This window comes from Pezoporus wallicus, unplaced genomic scaffold, assembly GCF_028554395.1.
Source record: "Pezoporus wallicus isolate ANWC-B61680 ecotype Strahan unplaced genomic scaffold, APGP_CSIRO_Pwel_v1 contig_8226, whole genome shotgun sequence".
Taxonomy (NCBI): Eukaryota; Metazoa; Chordata; class Aves; order Psittaciformes; family Psittacidae; genus Pezoporus; species Pezoporus wallicus.
The window spans coordinates 281,011-295,840 of record NW_026635187.1 but is presented as its reverse complement, the minus strand read 5'-3'; the positions used below and the strand labels follow the sequence as shown (position 1 = coordinate 295,840).

General features: G+C 55.6%; 1 protein-coding gene across 1 annotated transcript; it reads left to right on the top strand.

The window, feature by feature from the left end:
• The first annotated feature begins 1,638 nt into the window (after positions 1–1,638).
• On the top strand, positions 1,639–13,655 carry LOC130599834 (acyl-CoA dehydrogenase family member 11-like). The gene is given in 15 exon segments (XM_057410612.1): positions 1,639–1,880; positions 2,468–2,573; positions 3,422–3,479; positions 3,482–3,538; positions 4,317–4,450; positions 4,558–4,707; positions 5,775–5,869; positions 6,135–6,234; positions 7,638–7,778; positions 8,807–8,877; positions 8,879–8,897; positions 9,248–9,355; positions 11,980–12,154; positions 12,359–12,425; positions 13,511–13,655. Coding segments are annotated over 15 exon segments (1,650 nt in total). The 3' UTR covers positions 13,638–13,655.
• The last annotated feature ends 1,175 nt before the right edge of the window (positions 13,656–14,830 follow it).

Here is a 14,830-nt window from a genome sequence, read left to right as displayed (position 1 = left end):
GCTGCTGTGGGTCACATTCAGCAATCACCAGCATAGGAGCTCTGACGTTGTTCTTTCAGCTCAACCACATTCACTTGGGCAGCACTTGGTTTGTGAGGGTCAGGGGGTGAGCTCCCAGCTGGGCAGTTGGGGGGGTTAGAAACCATGGATGAGGTGAAGGAGCTGTTGCAGTTTGGGCTCTCTGTGGTGTGCTGACCAAGAGACCTGCTTGGTAGAGTCATTCTTCTGCCCACAGAGAAACAGTTCAAAGGTTCGTGTGCTTCAGGGATCAGCAAAATTCATGACCCTTGCCTTGGGAGCTTGTGCCTCTAGAAGAGCCTTCGGATTGCTGTCAAGGTGCCAGGCACTGGAGGCATACGCTGGTCCCAGCTGAGCTCCACTGGCAGCAAACAGGGGTGCAGTGTGAGCTGTGCCAGTTGACAGGGCTCTCATGCATGGATTTGGCTTCTTTTGTGATTTTTAACACTATTTCGCCATTCACCTGAAGGAAAACTCGTCTGAGGATGGAGACTTCCAGAGCAGTAACTGGACAGTGTGTGGTGATCCTCGGTGCACGCACTGAACAGCACGGCCGTGAGCAAATCAATCCTACGGGATGGAGCTTAATGAAAAGTCAATACAGGGGGAAGCAGGAGAGGAAGAAACAGTGTTTGTATTTCATCACCAGCAAATTAATGTGTTCTATAACTGCATCACTTTGGGTACAGCAACTACAGCACTCACCTCCATAATTGTTCTATGAGGAGGAACCGAGCATCTCCTGATGAACAGCAAAACATTCCTCTGATGAAAGCAAGTGTAGATCAGTGCCCCTCTGAGCCCCACTGCAGCTTTGGGGGTATTTGTGCTGATGGGGGTCCAGCAGTGCTAGAAGTTGGGCCCACCTGGCCTAATTTTAATCCTCTGCAAGTGAGGTTAGTGAAGCCTCGGCAGCATTCCTTGGCTTTGGCCACAGCCAGTGAAGAGCACTTGCAGAAGGCAATTGCTGTCACCTTGAAATAGGTGTCCAGGAGGGTGGGAATGAGCCCCTGCTCTGCGGGTGCTGGTTTCCCTCTGTTAACTACAGACAGACACACCGCTCTGTCCAAGCCAGCCAAGCCTGGCTGAGACAGGGCACGTGAATCCTCATCCAGGGCCATTCAGGAGGGCGGATGCAGGATGGAAATTTGAAGCTAGGCACCCTTGGCGCCAGGCTGGAGCTCAAATGATTGCTCCATCCCTCCCTTTCTAATCTGATCGGCAGGTAACTCCTGAGCCCAGTGGAAGCTTTCCTGCACAGATGAGGCTTTCTGCTTTTGGCAGCTCTCCCCCTGGCATTCTCCTCCAGCAGTAAATCAGAGAGTGGCTGAGGTTGGAAGGACCTCTGGAGATCGTCTCGTCCAACCCCCCTGCCCATGTGCATCTGTGTCACTCTCAGCCCCAATACAAAAGCTCTTCTGTCTCCTGCAGAATTCAGAGATGCTGCCAAAAGTAACTTGGAAAAATGATTTTGGGGGAAGAGAAAAGTGACAACTGAGCAGGACTGTGCCAGCAGCAGCTGAGGAGCAGGCTGTCCTGCAGCGTTGCAGGAGTCATGGAAGGGTTCAGTGGCAAGAGACCGCTAGTCCCAGAGGACAGTGCTCTGCCACTCCAGCTGGGATGAGGCTCCTTGCCTTCCAGGAGCCTGCTGAAGGGCTCTTCTTGCTGTTCACAGGTACTGCAGGAGGTGGAGGGGGACCCGGAGAGATTCGGGAACCGCTGAAGCCGCCGGTGCTCCGGCAGTATGATGCCTGGGGACGGTGTGTGGATCACACCGCCACCTGCTCAGCCTGGAGGAGGATGAAGCAGATTGCAGCAGAAGAGGGGCTGGTTGCTGAGGCCTGTGAGAGAAGATATTCCAACGAGGTAAGTGGGGAGAATGGGAACGACTTGATGGTATTCTCAGCGAGGTATAATCAGTTGTATAACAGGTACCAGATGATGCATGGACAAAAGCACACCTACTGCTGCACTGAACAGCAGTGTCTGTCTGCTGCAGTGTTCCACATCAGTGATGAGAAGCTGTCACTAATGGCCTACAGTTGCTCATAATATTCTTTGATGTCACTTGTCATCCTGGGGCCTGGCAATCTGCACTGCCCCAACTTTACATGCATTAGTTGTATCACAGCTAAAGAGCTAGGATTTGACTTGAAGTTTTGCTGTGTTCCAGCCTCTGAAGACAGACCCACATTTCTTACTTTTAAAAGCTGCACTTTACATGCCCTGCCTTCCATAAGGTGCCTCCCAGCCAGCCTTGCACTGGCCATCCCTCTGGGACTGAGAAACTGCTGCTCTTCTGGAGGAAGCAGGTTTTGCCCTCTTGGAAACGTGCAGTCTGACTCTCACCTGCTTTGGCTGTATTTTGTTCCTCTCTTCCCATCAAGATGTTTTATCCTCCTGCTGGGGCACTGCTGCCTAACCCGTCTGTTTCCCCTCACTCTCTTTCCTATAGCCGCCTGCATCAGGCTGCCAAACTCTACTTGTTCTCAAGCTCCTCTGGAGGATTCAACTGTCCACTGGCCATGACGGATGGGGCAGCCAAAGTCATTGAGGTATGAGCTCAGCTGGGCGCTGAGGGCACAGCCCATGTCCTGGCAGTGCTGGTTAGACTGAAGCACTGGCCAAGGATGGAGCAGGGCTCATCTGCCATCTGGCTCTGGGCACAGCCCTCCCTTGCTCTGTGACTCAGCTCCATCTCCCACTGCCTTTCTCCTTTAGTTACAGAGTCTTTGTGCCCAGCTTTTCTGTTTACCTACAGCACTGGGTACGATAAAGCCTTTGCTGCACATGTGGCACTGCAGGTAGCTGGGAAGGTGTCCCATGTGCTTATTGTGACTTAGTTTGTTTTCCTGTTCCTGGTGTGGAGCTGCAGTTCACTGTCTGGTCCAGATCCACACCTGATGTAAATAAACCAACCTAGCAAGACTTGTCACTGTCTGAAGATTTGCCCCTGCATCTTGGCAGCACCCTCTGCGCTGTGTCCATGCAGAGAAGAGCTAGCCCTGGTCATTTCCATTCAATAAAGGTCAAAAGCATAATGCAGTGACCTCTTTCCTTCAGCTCTTTGGGTGCTGCTGACACCCAGTGTCTATGAACACATGCTGATACTGTTCTCAAAGCTCTCTGTCCAGATGTCTAGCACTGCAGAAACCCCAGGGATGGAACACAAGTGAGCACCTTCTGTGTGCACAGTGCTCCAGCAGCCATGCAGGAGCTGGGCAGGTTCAGGCTCTCAGCAGTAGGTGCAGATGTGCTGCAGTGCAGGACACTTGGTGTCCTGCTCGCCTGCTTGCAGACGATCCACTTGGAGCCTAGGACGTGAGTGGTTGTGAAAGCAACTGCCTAATTTCATCTACTGTGTTATCGTCATCCTAAGTTCCTCTTCCTTCCCCCAGAACAGTCTCTGGGTATTCCTGGATCTCTGAGAAAGGCTTTTGGCCATCTGACATCCCGCGACCCGAGCAGTTCTGGACCTCTGGCCAGTGGATGACGGAGCGCAGGGGAGGCTCTGATGTTGGTATGTGTTCTGAGGTGGGAAGCAGCTGCAGCAGCAGCCAGATGTGTGAGCAAGGACTGAGAAAATGGGGAACTTATAAAGCCAGGTGGCTGGTTTGGGAAACCTGAGCAAAAGTCATCCAAATCCTCTGCATAGCTCTGCTTTTTAACCAGGAAAAGGCCCAATCTGCGTGCAGCACAGGCAGGTACAGAGCTGTGTTCCTTGCACAGATAACACACTCCTATCTAGCCCTATAATCTAAACCTTGAACCAGCCAGACCCATCCCAGCTGAGACTGAGAAAGCATTCTTGGCCTTCAGCTTTGAATGTTACCAATACTGTGATGGGCCAGGAAGCCACAGGGGCATCAGCTGCATCCCCTGAAGCTGCAGTTGGTTCCCTGGTGAAGAAGTGAAAGGGTCAGCTGTGGAGTGAAAGGTGTGCATCATGGCAGGACTCCTGATTCCATAGCACCCTTTGTTGTACTGGGCTGTGGTAACTCCTAAAGACACGGAGGCATTGGATTATACACCCAGGTGTGTTCTGCTTATAGAGCACTGCCATCACCAGCCCTTAGCCTGGAGCAATTGCTGGAGAGCCTTGCAGTGAAGCAGATTTCCTTTCTAGTACTTACCTCTGGCTGCATTTCTTACCCAGGGTCGGTGAAAGAGATTAGCAGCTAATCCATACTCCACCTTGATCACAAGAGGTGACTTACAAGAGCTGCTGCTTAAACTGAAAATCAGCATTGGTTGATACAGGAGCTCCCATAAAGCCAGGGTCTTCCCCTTCCTTTCAGCTAACGGCACAGAGACAGTGGCCAGGAAGCAGCCAGATGGAACGTATCGTCTCTACGGTTTCAAATGGTTCATATCTGCAGCTGATTCTGATGTGACACTTACCCTGGCCAGGGAAGTGGATACTGAAGGCCAGGTAAAGCAGTCCTGTTTGATGGTGGAGCCAGCTGAAGGAGCAGGGCCATTCTTCTTCCTTCTTTCATTGTAATGAAACCTTTTTGCATGCTTTTCCCATGGCTCCAGGGTTCCGGTGGCCTGTCCCTGTTCTTCCTCAAGGCTCAAGATGAGGAGGGGAAGCTCAACAACATCCAAGTGCAGAGGCTGAAGGACAAGTCAGGCACGTGGCAGATGGCAACAGCAGAGCTGTGGCTGGATGGAGCTAAAGCAGAGCTAGTAAGTAAGGTTCCACCTTCCTCTTGGGGCTGGGCTGGCTTGACAATGCAGAGCAGAGGACCCGGGGTGGGGTGGGGTTTGACAGTGATACCAGCTGGAAAAGTTCCTCTCCTCCACCTCTGTGGCTGGCTGCTCACCTCACAGAACACTTCACCAATGGGGCTGTGTGGGGCAGAGCTGAAAAGAGCTCAAGAAAAGATGGGAGGGAAGGAAAAAGGAAACAAGTCATTTCAGGCTGGTCCTTTCCCTGCTCCTGTTGCACTGAGCCAGGCGAGGGACCGTTCTGAGGGACCAGAACTGATCATGCTGATGTGGTCTCCTGCCACAGAAAAAATATGGACTCAGTCAGAGATCAGTATGATCAGACCAAAGCCATTTATTATAGAGTATCAGTCCTTTTTATACTGTTTCTCTGCCTCAGCTTACAATAGCTTGCTCTATTATAATCAGATACGTTTCCTTGTAATACACCGCAACTATGGTTACAATAGCTCGCTGTATAATATTTGGATACATCATCAATAGCTCGCTGTAGTATAATTAGATACATGTTCAATAGCTTGTTGTATGATGATTGAATACTTATACAATAGCTCAGTATACTGCGCTGTGATGCATATTCCTGCAGCACACGGCAACCAGTAACAATAAGCGTATGGGAACTTAACCTTGGAAATTTGCTAACAGTCCACTGTTTGGTATCTTAGCACAGTCCAGTTTCTTCTTATCTTGCTTGCACTGCTACTTTTGCTACTGCTACTTTTGCTTCTTTACCCACGTCCTCCTTCACCCTCGCTTCACGTCGAGCTCCATGCAGGCACTTGCTGACTTGGGAACGTGGCCATTCTTTGCTAAAAATCCATCCACAGTCTCCAAAGCCACCTCTCTGGTCACGCTAAAATGAGATAGTGATGTTTGAAAGCAAGGAGATCTGTGTGATGCCTGAGGACAGACAGAGAGAGCGGACAGCCTGTATGTCTGGGACACAACTGTCACTGTGATAGGTGTCCAGTCCCGAGGCTGTGCCTGCACAGCTTCCACCAGCCTTTGCTCCTTGATGCTTCCAGATCTCTGCAGAGGGCTGAGGAGTGGCCTCCATCTCCAACATGCTGAACATAACTCGGATCCACAACGTCATCGGTGCAGTAGCTTCCACGAGAAGGTGAAGGCAGCGTGGATCTCCCAAAACTGAAGGAGCAGCTTATCAGGACAAGGGGACTTTGCAATGCTCAGCATCGCAGCTGATTGACCTTGCAAGGCACAGGTCTGGAAGCCAGCAGTGCTGGAGGAGGTTGGCCTGTGGGTGGCTGACCGAGGCTGGCGTGGTGCAGCTGAGCAGGGTTCTTCTAGTGGGGGTGGCTGGGTGGGAGAGCTCACAAGTGGGAGGTTGCTGGTCTGACTGCTTCCCCTGGCTGTGTGTTCCCCAGGATGCTCAGTCTGAGCAGGGAGTGTGCCCGCAGGAGGGTTGCCCTTGGGAAGCTCCTCAAGGACCATCCCCTACACATACAGAGGCTAGCACGGATGGAGGTGAGGCCCTGGGGAGCTGAGCTGAACCTGTGGTGAGGAAAGAGGGCAGAGATCCTCAGCTGTAGTGAGCACAGGCAGCTGCCTCCACATGCTGCAGTCAGGCTGCTCCTGCTACAGTGAGGGGAATCGCCATGTTCTAGTGGGATTTGATGTGATGATGGACCTAGCTTCTCTGCTGGACTTCATGTTACCCTAACCTAATCCTGAGAGGAGTGCCAAGGTTCATGCATGCACCTACTGTGATATGCCATGACCTCTGAAGTTGGTCGTTAGCATTGGAGTCTAAGGATGACACCACAGTCTCCTCCAAGAGTGACACAGACTCATCCAGGTTCCCTGGTAGCTCATGCACCAGGAGATGGGCTGTTCCCAGCAGGCTCAAAGAATTCCTGAGCAGTGACCACGCACTTCAGCTTCCGAGAAGTTTGTCTTCACTGTGTCCCCGCACAGGGCTCAGCACCACAAGGCACCGAGCCTGAGCGCAGCCTCTCGGTGTGGATGTCACCTAAGGCAGTAGCAGACAGGGGAAGGGAGCGCAGCGGGAGCTGGCACTGGCTCTGGGAGGAATTTCACATGTGGGCCTTACCTCAGTGCAGAACGTCCTGCAGCTTTGCATGGTGCTGAGCTGTAGCTGCTCACTGAATCAGGGGACACCACTTCCCACCCCTGCTAAAGCTTCGGCAAGAAGGCACACAGGCACGCAGTCCTCCTCCTCTCACCCCTCCAGGCACTACTGCTCCCCAGTGCTGTAACACAACCCCTGGGCTGCAGTAGGTTGATGCAGATGTGTCCAGCAGCATTTAAAACTCCTCTTGCAAGGTGGGGAAGAGGGAAGTGGTCAGCACCTGACATAACTTACAGCTCCAGCAGGTCTTAGCCTGTGGCCAGAGCTGCACCTCTGAAAGAAAGACCAGATCCCATATAGTTCCATGGCTACAGAGCTTCATATCCCAGTGCTTCCCGAATCACAACCAGCCAGGGAAGTTGCTTAGCAAACAACCTGTCAGAGACTTGCAGATCTCGGTGCTCAGAGGTTGGCCATCAGATGTGTGGTCTTATGTCCCTTTCCCTTGGGAATGATGTGGATTTGTGCCCTGGATGCCTGATGGGAGCTCTGACAAGGCTCCAAGTGGGCCTGAGAAATGGCACATTCCCTTTCCTCATACTAGAGTGCAGTATCCAAGAGCAGCAGCCCCAGGCTGCCTTTAATATCTCATGCTTTGTGCCTTGCCTGGTCAGTGCTCTTTGCCTCTGGAGCTGTGGGTCTGCACGGGTGGCACTTTGCCCATGTCCAAGTATTGCACATCCCTTTGAGACGGTCTCACAGCACCTCAATGGGCCAGGCTGGAGTGAGCCCGAGTCAAAGATCCTTCCCAGTGAAGCTCGCACTTCTCTGCCTGCAGGTGCAGACACGAGGGGCATTCCTGCTCCTTATGGACATCGTTCGTCTGCTTGGACTCGCAGAAACCAACATGGCAAGTGAGCAAGACCAGCTCCTCCTGAGAGTGCTGGTACCAGCTGCCAAACTGTACACTGGGAAGCAGGTATGGAGTGACCAGTTTGATGAGGAGAGGGGCTTTGGACAAGGGATGTAGGGACAGGCCAAGGGGAATGGCTTTAACCTGCCAGAGGGGAGACTGAGCTGAGCTCTGAGGCAGAAGCTCTTCCCTGTGAGGGTGCTGAGGCACTGGCACAGGGTGCCCAGAGAAGCTGTGGCTGCCCCATCCCTGGCAGTGTTCAAGGCCAGGTTGGACACAGGGGCTTGGAGCAAGCTGCTCTAGTGGAAGGGGTCCCTGCCCGTGGCAGGGGTTGGAGCTGGAGGAGCTTTAAGGTCCCTTCAAACCAGGCTGGGATTCTGTGATTAACCTGGAGCAGGGCTTGTGAGCAAGCGCAGAGGTAGAAAGGGGAGTGGTGGACACAAGAGGATGGGCAGTGATGGCAGGAGATACCAGCAACGGCCACGAGCTGCAGGCCTGCAGCAGTTACTGCTCTGCACTGAGGTTAGACAAGCAGCAGGCTTGTTCCTTTGCTCTGAAGGCCACAGATCAGCCATCTGATCAGAGCAGCCACAGAACACTGTCAGGAGTGCACAGGCCACAGGGGAATGGTGCTAAGGCTGCTGTAAGACCAAGAGGGGGCAGTGAGCCATGGGGAGTATCTGCCCTCTAACTAGGAATAAATAGATGAGAACAGCTTAGCATCAGCCTTTAACTTCAGGGGTCTGCCCCTGTTCTAATTGCCCTCAGCTTAAACACAAATAGGCAAGTAGAAAACAAAGACTCCTGGACTGGAGACATACAGGTACCAAGGAAACCACAGGTTTAGCCTTAGCTGGAGAGGGCTGTACTGAGACAGGATCTCTCTGGATGTCTCCCGAGGTCTGTCTGCTCCTGCCCATCCTCTCAGTGTTACTCAGCCTTCACTCCCGAGCTCCTCCTCCTGCATCTGCTTCAGCCCATCAGCGGGATCCAGTCAGTGCCATCCCAGCAGAACTGCTGTGTGCCGTGAGAGGTTTCTGGTTGCTCTTTCCCCATCTGCAGCACGGATCATGTCAGCTCTCTGCATTTTGCAGGCTTCTGCTGTGGTTATTGAGGCAGTGGAGAGTTTTGGAGGACGAGGTTACACGGAGGATGCAGGCTTGCCACATAGGCCGTGATGCTCTGGTAAGAAGGCAACAGGAGAAGCTCCCGTGTGCCTCCTACTCCCCTGCCCAGGACTGTGTGGCTGCCCCTGAAGACGTGCTCAAGGGAGAACCCGTTCCTCCAGGTGGGGCAGCAATTCCCTGCTGCCTTCCTGCTGAGCCCAGCCATCCGCAGGGAGGGGATGTGGCTTCTTCCTGCTGCTGGGGTTGTCTCCCAGCTCCCACCACCACTGCCCCTTTCCGCTTGTGCTGAGGCATCCCTGGAGACTCCCTTGGCACCCCTTAGCTCTGTCCCATGTCTTTGGCTCCTCACATTCCCCTTTCTTTGCTGCAGTGGCTCCAAGTGGCTCCTTCACGCCCTTCCACCCGCAGGTGCTGTCCACATGGGAGGGAACAACGAGCATCCTGTCCCTCGATGTGCTGCGATCCCTCAGCAAGAGCCAAGGGCAGGCGCTGGCCGCGTTCCTCTCCTCAGTGCAGGTGAGCTCAGCCTCATGTGCCTGCGGTGGCGGAGCCCTCTTTGGGGTTCCTGCTCCTGCTGAGGCTGGCAGGGGACGTGCCCAGGGTGAAAGCTTTAGATGGGTGTTGAGGAGGCGTCCTCCCATCCTGCTCTGGGCATAGCACTGACGAAGCGGAGCTCAGGCAGTGCTTGTTTGGGATCCATGTGCTGCAGAAAGCACAGGGCCTTCCACTCAGCAGTGAAGAGGTTTTGCGTTGCGAGGGCTCCTCGTGACCGGTACCCCTGTAAATGTGCTTTTACTGTGGAGGAGTCACCCTCCTGACCCCAAAATCATTCTGTGGTTTTGCTTCTTCACTGGAAAACCACCCCAACACTGCTTGGGCCCTGCTAGTGAAGCTTCAGCAGGGCTACCCACTGTGTCACTTTGATTCCCACTGAAAGGATGGAGGAAGCCAATGCAATTCCACTACTGCCTCTTTAGATCTGCTGTTCTCTGGCTTTACCTACTGGCTGCTCTGCCAGAGGTGCAGCGCTGGCAGTTGTTCAGGTTTCCAAAGCACAGGAGCAAGGGGCTGTTGGTAAAGAGCATCTGGGTCTGACACTGAAATGGAGGAGGAAGGGAGCCAGTGGTGGGCTCTAAAGTAGTTTGGAAAGGCACCAGCCTGCACAGTCTTACCCGTACACTACTCTGAACCAATCCCCCTACTCAGTCCTCGGAGCACCTCCCTGGGGTAGCTGAGGGGGTCCCTCCAGCTTAATGGAAGCATTAAAGAACACAGCAGTGGGATCCAGAGCAGGCACCTGCACAGCAGTAACCCCGAGGACTGCAATGTCTTCATTAGCAAGCTCCTCATTGCTCTCCCACAAGCCACGCTGTGGATGGTACTGGAGGTAACAAGTGAGCACTGACTTGAGAGGTCTCCACATCCCAGTAAGTGCCACTGCATCTGCTGCTGCTCTTGGCTGCCTCCACTTCCACGGGGGGTGCCTGGGACAGGCTGAGCTGGGAGCAGTGCTGCTGCACTGGGTCTGGATAGCACAGACTGGCGCATTCACCCTGCACAGGTCACAGCTTCTCCCTCCCACCACGGGCAGCCGGGCCCTGAAGGGCAGAGCAGGGGGGATTCCTGCAGGGTGCATCCGTGCTGCATCGGGCAGGAAGGTGCTGAGCTCCTACAGCAGCATCAGGGCTTCACTCACAGGAGATGAACAACCTCTCACTGAGCTCCAGGTGTTCAGGCTCTCGGGGTCTGTGCGAGTCTGGCTCATCGGAAGCACCTTTCCCACTCCTCTCTAGTGAGGACATCATTTGGCCCTGCATAAAGGGATTTTTACTGTCCCAATCCATTTCCTTTTTATTGATGCCCATGAAATGAGTACACTTTATTTTACAGTTGCCCATCAAGGTTCTCAGTGTGCAGGATCTGTGCCCATGACGGGCTCTGGAGGAAGCAGCATTCGTACTTAGTACGAACCAGCACTTGGTTCCTTGAGGGTCATTACCTTGGGGTAACGTCCCCCTGACCCTGCTGTCACCTACTTGTGCTTCTATCCCGTGCCAGTTGCCATTAATCACGGTGCAATATCTATCCAGTGCTGTCATCTGGGAGCAGGACCCCATGTCCCAGTTACCCTCAAGAACAGGGGGGTGCAGAGAACTTCCCCATCCCCACACCAGAGGACGGATTTTAGGGGTTGTGATGCACTTGGAAGTTTGTTACAAACAGGTCATTGGTCTGAAGAGCCTCTGGAGAACACACGGTGAGAAGAGTGAGGGTGAGAGGGCAGCCCTGGGAGCCAGCTCAGCCCTGGTGGGAGCTCCAGGTGGATACAGCCCAGGGGAGACTCATAGAGCCCAGCCTGGTTTGGGCTGGAAGGGACCTACAGCAACAGCGGCTGCCCCATCCCTGGCAGTGTCCAAGGCCAGGTTGGACACAGGGGCTTGGAGCAAGCTGCTCCAGTGGAAGGGGTCCCTGCCCGTGGCAGGGGTTGGAGCTGGAGGAGCTTTAAGGCCCCTTCAACCCAAACCAGGCTGGGGTTCTGTGATCAGCCCGGAATGGGACTCTTTGGCACATGAGCAAGCACAGAGCTGGACAGGGCAGTGATGAGCAGTCACATTAACGGCTACAGCCCAGCAGGGTTCATCCAGGCAGCCGTGTCCAAAGAGCAGCCGGTTCAGACTCCCAGCAGGGTATCACCTGTGCTTTCACGTGATACTGGGGCACTGGAGGAGCAGCAGCTGACCTTGACCAGGAGAGCTTTGAGCTCGATGCCTGACGTCCATCAGAAGAGAGCCCCTCTGGGCCTGGGGCCTGTCCCACTGACACCACTTACAGGGAAAAGCTCCTTCCAATCTGACTGTTCCTGCCTGGACACAGCTCTGGCGCCTGTGTGGAAGTGAGAACGTAAAACCAGGAGAACCAGAACCTGGTGCAGGTCCACAGCGAGAACTGGGGTGGGGTCTGGTCCCCACACACAGCTGGGATCCAGCGCAGGAGCAGCATCACGGGGGCTCTGGCACACAGGAGTTCTCCATGCTCACAGCCCGGCTGTGAGCTTCCCTTTGGCAACGCGATCCCAGCGGCCCCTTCCCGTGCAGGAGGTGAACACGCTGTGCTGCTTCCTCCCATTGTTCTCCCGACAGAGAAAACTGGATCTGGCTTTGAGCACCGGGGGCCTGGAGCCCGCTGTGGGGCAGACACGGGCTGCACTGGGGAGACGGGAGCAGTTCCTGCGAGCAGCTGGTCCCAAGGAGGCACTGCCCATGGAGCTGGCAGCAAGAGACTTCTCCTACACCCTGGTGAGGATGTACACAGGTGGGGGAAAGGGAAGTGATGGATTTCAGAGCGGGAAGGGGCTGGGGAGCCGGCCTGGCATGGCCGGGATTCACATCTGTGGGGTAAAGGGTGGTGTGGAAGGAAGCTGGGTGCCCCCCTTCTTGCGAACGGAGGCAGCTCAGCCTGGCCAGTGCTGCTGGTGTAACCCCCTGCTGCTCCCGAGGGAGCCGGGAATACCGGTGTCTCCTCTGCTTCCACAGGAGCACGCAGCTCGGCCTGATGCTTCCTCCACAGACATCCCCGCTGCTCGAAGGTGAGTGAAACCCTCCTCAGCTCTGGCCTAGGGATTCCTGGGCCATGCAGCTTTGCTCTGCCCCTGTGAGCGGTCTGACCCCTCACCCAGCTTTGTATGGTCACAAATGGGGCAAGCAGCGTTCTGGGCTGGTTCCTGTTAACACACCACGGGCACCGGGGAGAGGGATGCAAGCGGGGCAGCCCTCGTGGTGAGAGCAGCGCTGGCTGCGCCCCGGGGCTGGGACAATCCTCGTGTGCCCTCTGTGCAGGTGGTGCAGGCAGGAGCTGTCCTGTGCCCTCTGTGCAGGCAGGAGCTGGTCCTGTGCCCTCTGTGGAGGCAGGAGCTGGTCCTGTGCCCTCTGTGCAGGCAGGAGCTGTGTCCTGTGCCCTCTGTGCAGGTGGTGCAGGCAGGAGCTGGTCCTGTGCCCTCTGTGCAGGCGGTGCAGGCAGGAGCTGGTCCTGTGCCCTCTGTGCAGGTGGTGCAGGCAGGAGCTGGTCCTGTGCCCTCTGTGCAGGCAGGAGCTGGTCCTGTGCCCTCTGTGCAGGCGGTGCAGGCAGGAGCTGTGTCCTGTGCCCTCTGTGCAGGCAGGAGCTGGTCCTGTGCCCTCTGTGCAGGCAGGAGCTGGTCCTGTGTCCTCTGTGCAGGCAGGAGCTGTCCTGTGCCCTCTGTGCAGGCAGGAGCTGGTCCTGTGCCCTCTGTGCAGGCAGGAGCTGTGTCCTGTGCCCTCTGTGCAGGCAGGAGCTGGTCCTGTGCCCTCTGTGCAGGCGGTGCAGGCAGGAGCTGGTCCTGTGCCCTCTGTGCAGGCAGGAGCTGTGTCCTGTGCCCTCTGTGCAGGCAGGAGCTGGTCCTGTGCCCTCTGTGCAGGCGGTGCAGGCAGGAGCTGGTCCTGTGCCCTCTGTGCAGGCAGGAGCTGTGTCCTGTGCCCTCTGTGCAGGCAGGAGCTGGTCCTGTGCTCTCTGTGCAGGCAGGAGCTGTGTCCTGTGCCCTCTGTGCAGGCAGGAGCTGGTCCTGTGCCCTCTGTGCAGGCGGTGCAGGCAGGAGCTGGTCCTGTGCCCTCTGTGCAGGCGGTGCAGGCAGGAGCTGGTCCTGTGCCCTCTGTGCAGGCGGTGCAGGCAGGAGCTGTGTCCCATGGCCGTGGAGCTGGACAATGGCAGCTACGAGGTGGAGGCCGTGCTGGTGGACGCGGCGCTGGTGGACGGGGGCAGCCCTGCCTGCAGCAGCCGGCTCTGACCTCCCGGAGGTCCGGCTCCGGAGCCCAAACCCCGGGGCACGGTGGGGATGTGGCACCAGCGGCCAGGCCAGGCCCAACCTGCTCCAGTGCGACACCGCTGCTTCGTGCCATCATCTGCTGCCACCGCCACAGCCTCGGGGTCAGTGAGGCACGGCCATGGGCTTACCGTGACTTGAAGCAGCCGCCCTGCAGGTACCGAGCGGTGTTCTTTGTAGTGACAGAAGCCAAGCTGAAAGTTACCTGAAGCTGATTAAACACAGAAACCCACCCATTGCCCCTGTTCACCTCCTTGCTGCCCATTGCCGCGCACCACCGCCCACCCTGGCACTTGCTGGGGTGGGTTTGATGCGGGGGCCGCATCCCTTCACACAAGCAGCCTCTCAGCAGCGGGTCCTGAGGGAACGTTGGGTTAAACCAGAGCATTTGTAACCCAAACGTCCTGTTTTCGGGGTCAGGGCTGCCCCGGAGCAGGGCGGACACTGGGCACTGCACAGCCTGGGGCCTCCTCTGGATCATTCCTTTTACGTTCTGCTTTGTCTCACACGAGCCTTGCTTTTACTCTGAACCAGCCTGGAGCAGGAGCTTTACCTTCATGTGCATGGTTTGGGTGCCTCACCCCGTGCTCAGCTGAGGAGGGCCAGAGGAACGCCCTCACCTTCCTGCACGTCCCACACAGATACAGTCAATGGTCAGTGCCCACATGGGCACTGCTGTGCGGAGCTGAGCTGGGGAGGAGGTGGCTTCAGTCACATCCCTCCAGTGCCATCAGAACTGGTACAAACGGGCAGGTTGGACACAGGGGCTTGGAGCAAGCTGCTCCAGTGGAAGGGGTCCCTGCCCGGGGCTGGAGGAGCTTTAAGGTCCCTTCAACCCAAACCAGGCTGGGATTCTGACATGAATTCTGCCTTATGTTTTACACTGAAACCCTGTAATCCCACACCAAAGCAAACGCATCCATCGTGACTGTGTCACCCTCAGCCCATCCTTCTTCCTGCCTGGTGTTACCCTGATGACCAAAAGATCTTCCTTCAGGAGGTGCTAAGAACAGAAGACAGACACGAATGAGCCAAGGGTCTGTTCTCATCCCGATGGGGTCACCTCACCCCTTCCCGATGGAGCTCTCATGGATTTCTGAACACCAGGATTAAGTTTTCCTAGCATACGAGCTATGATTTGCCTAAACTTCAGCCCC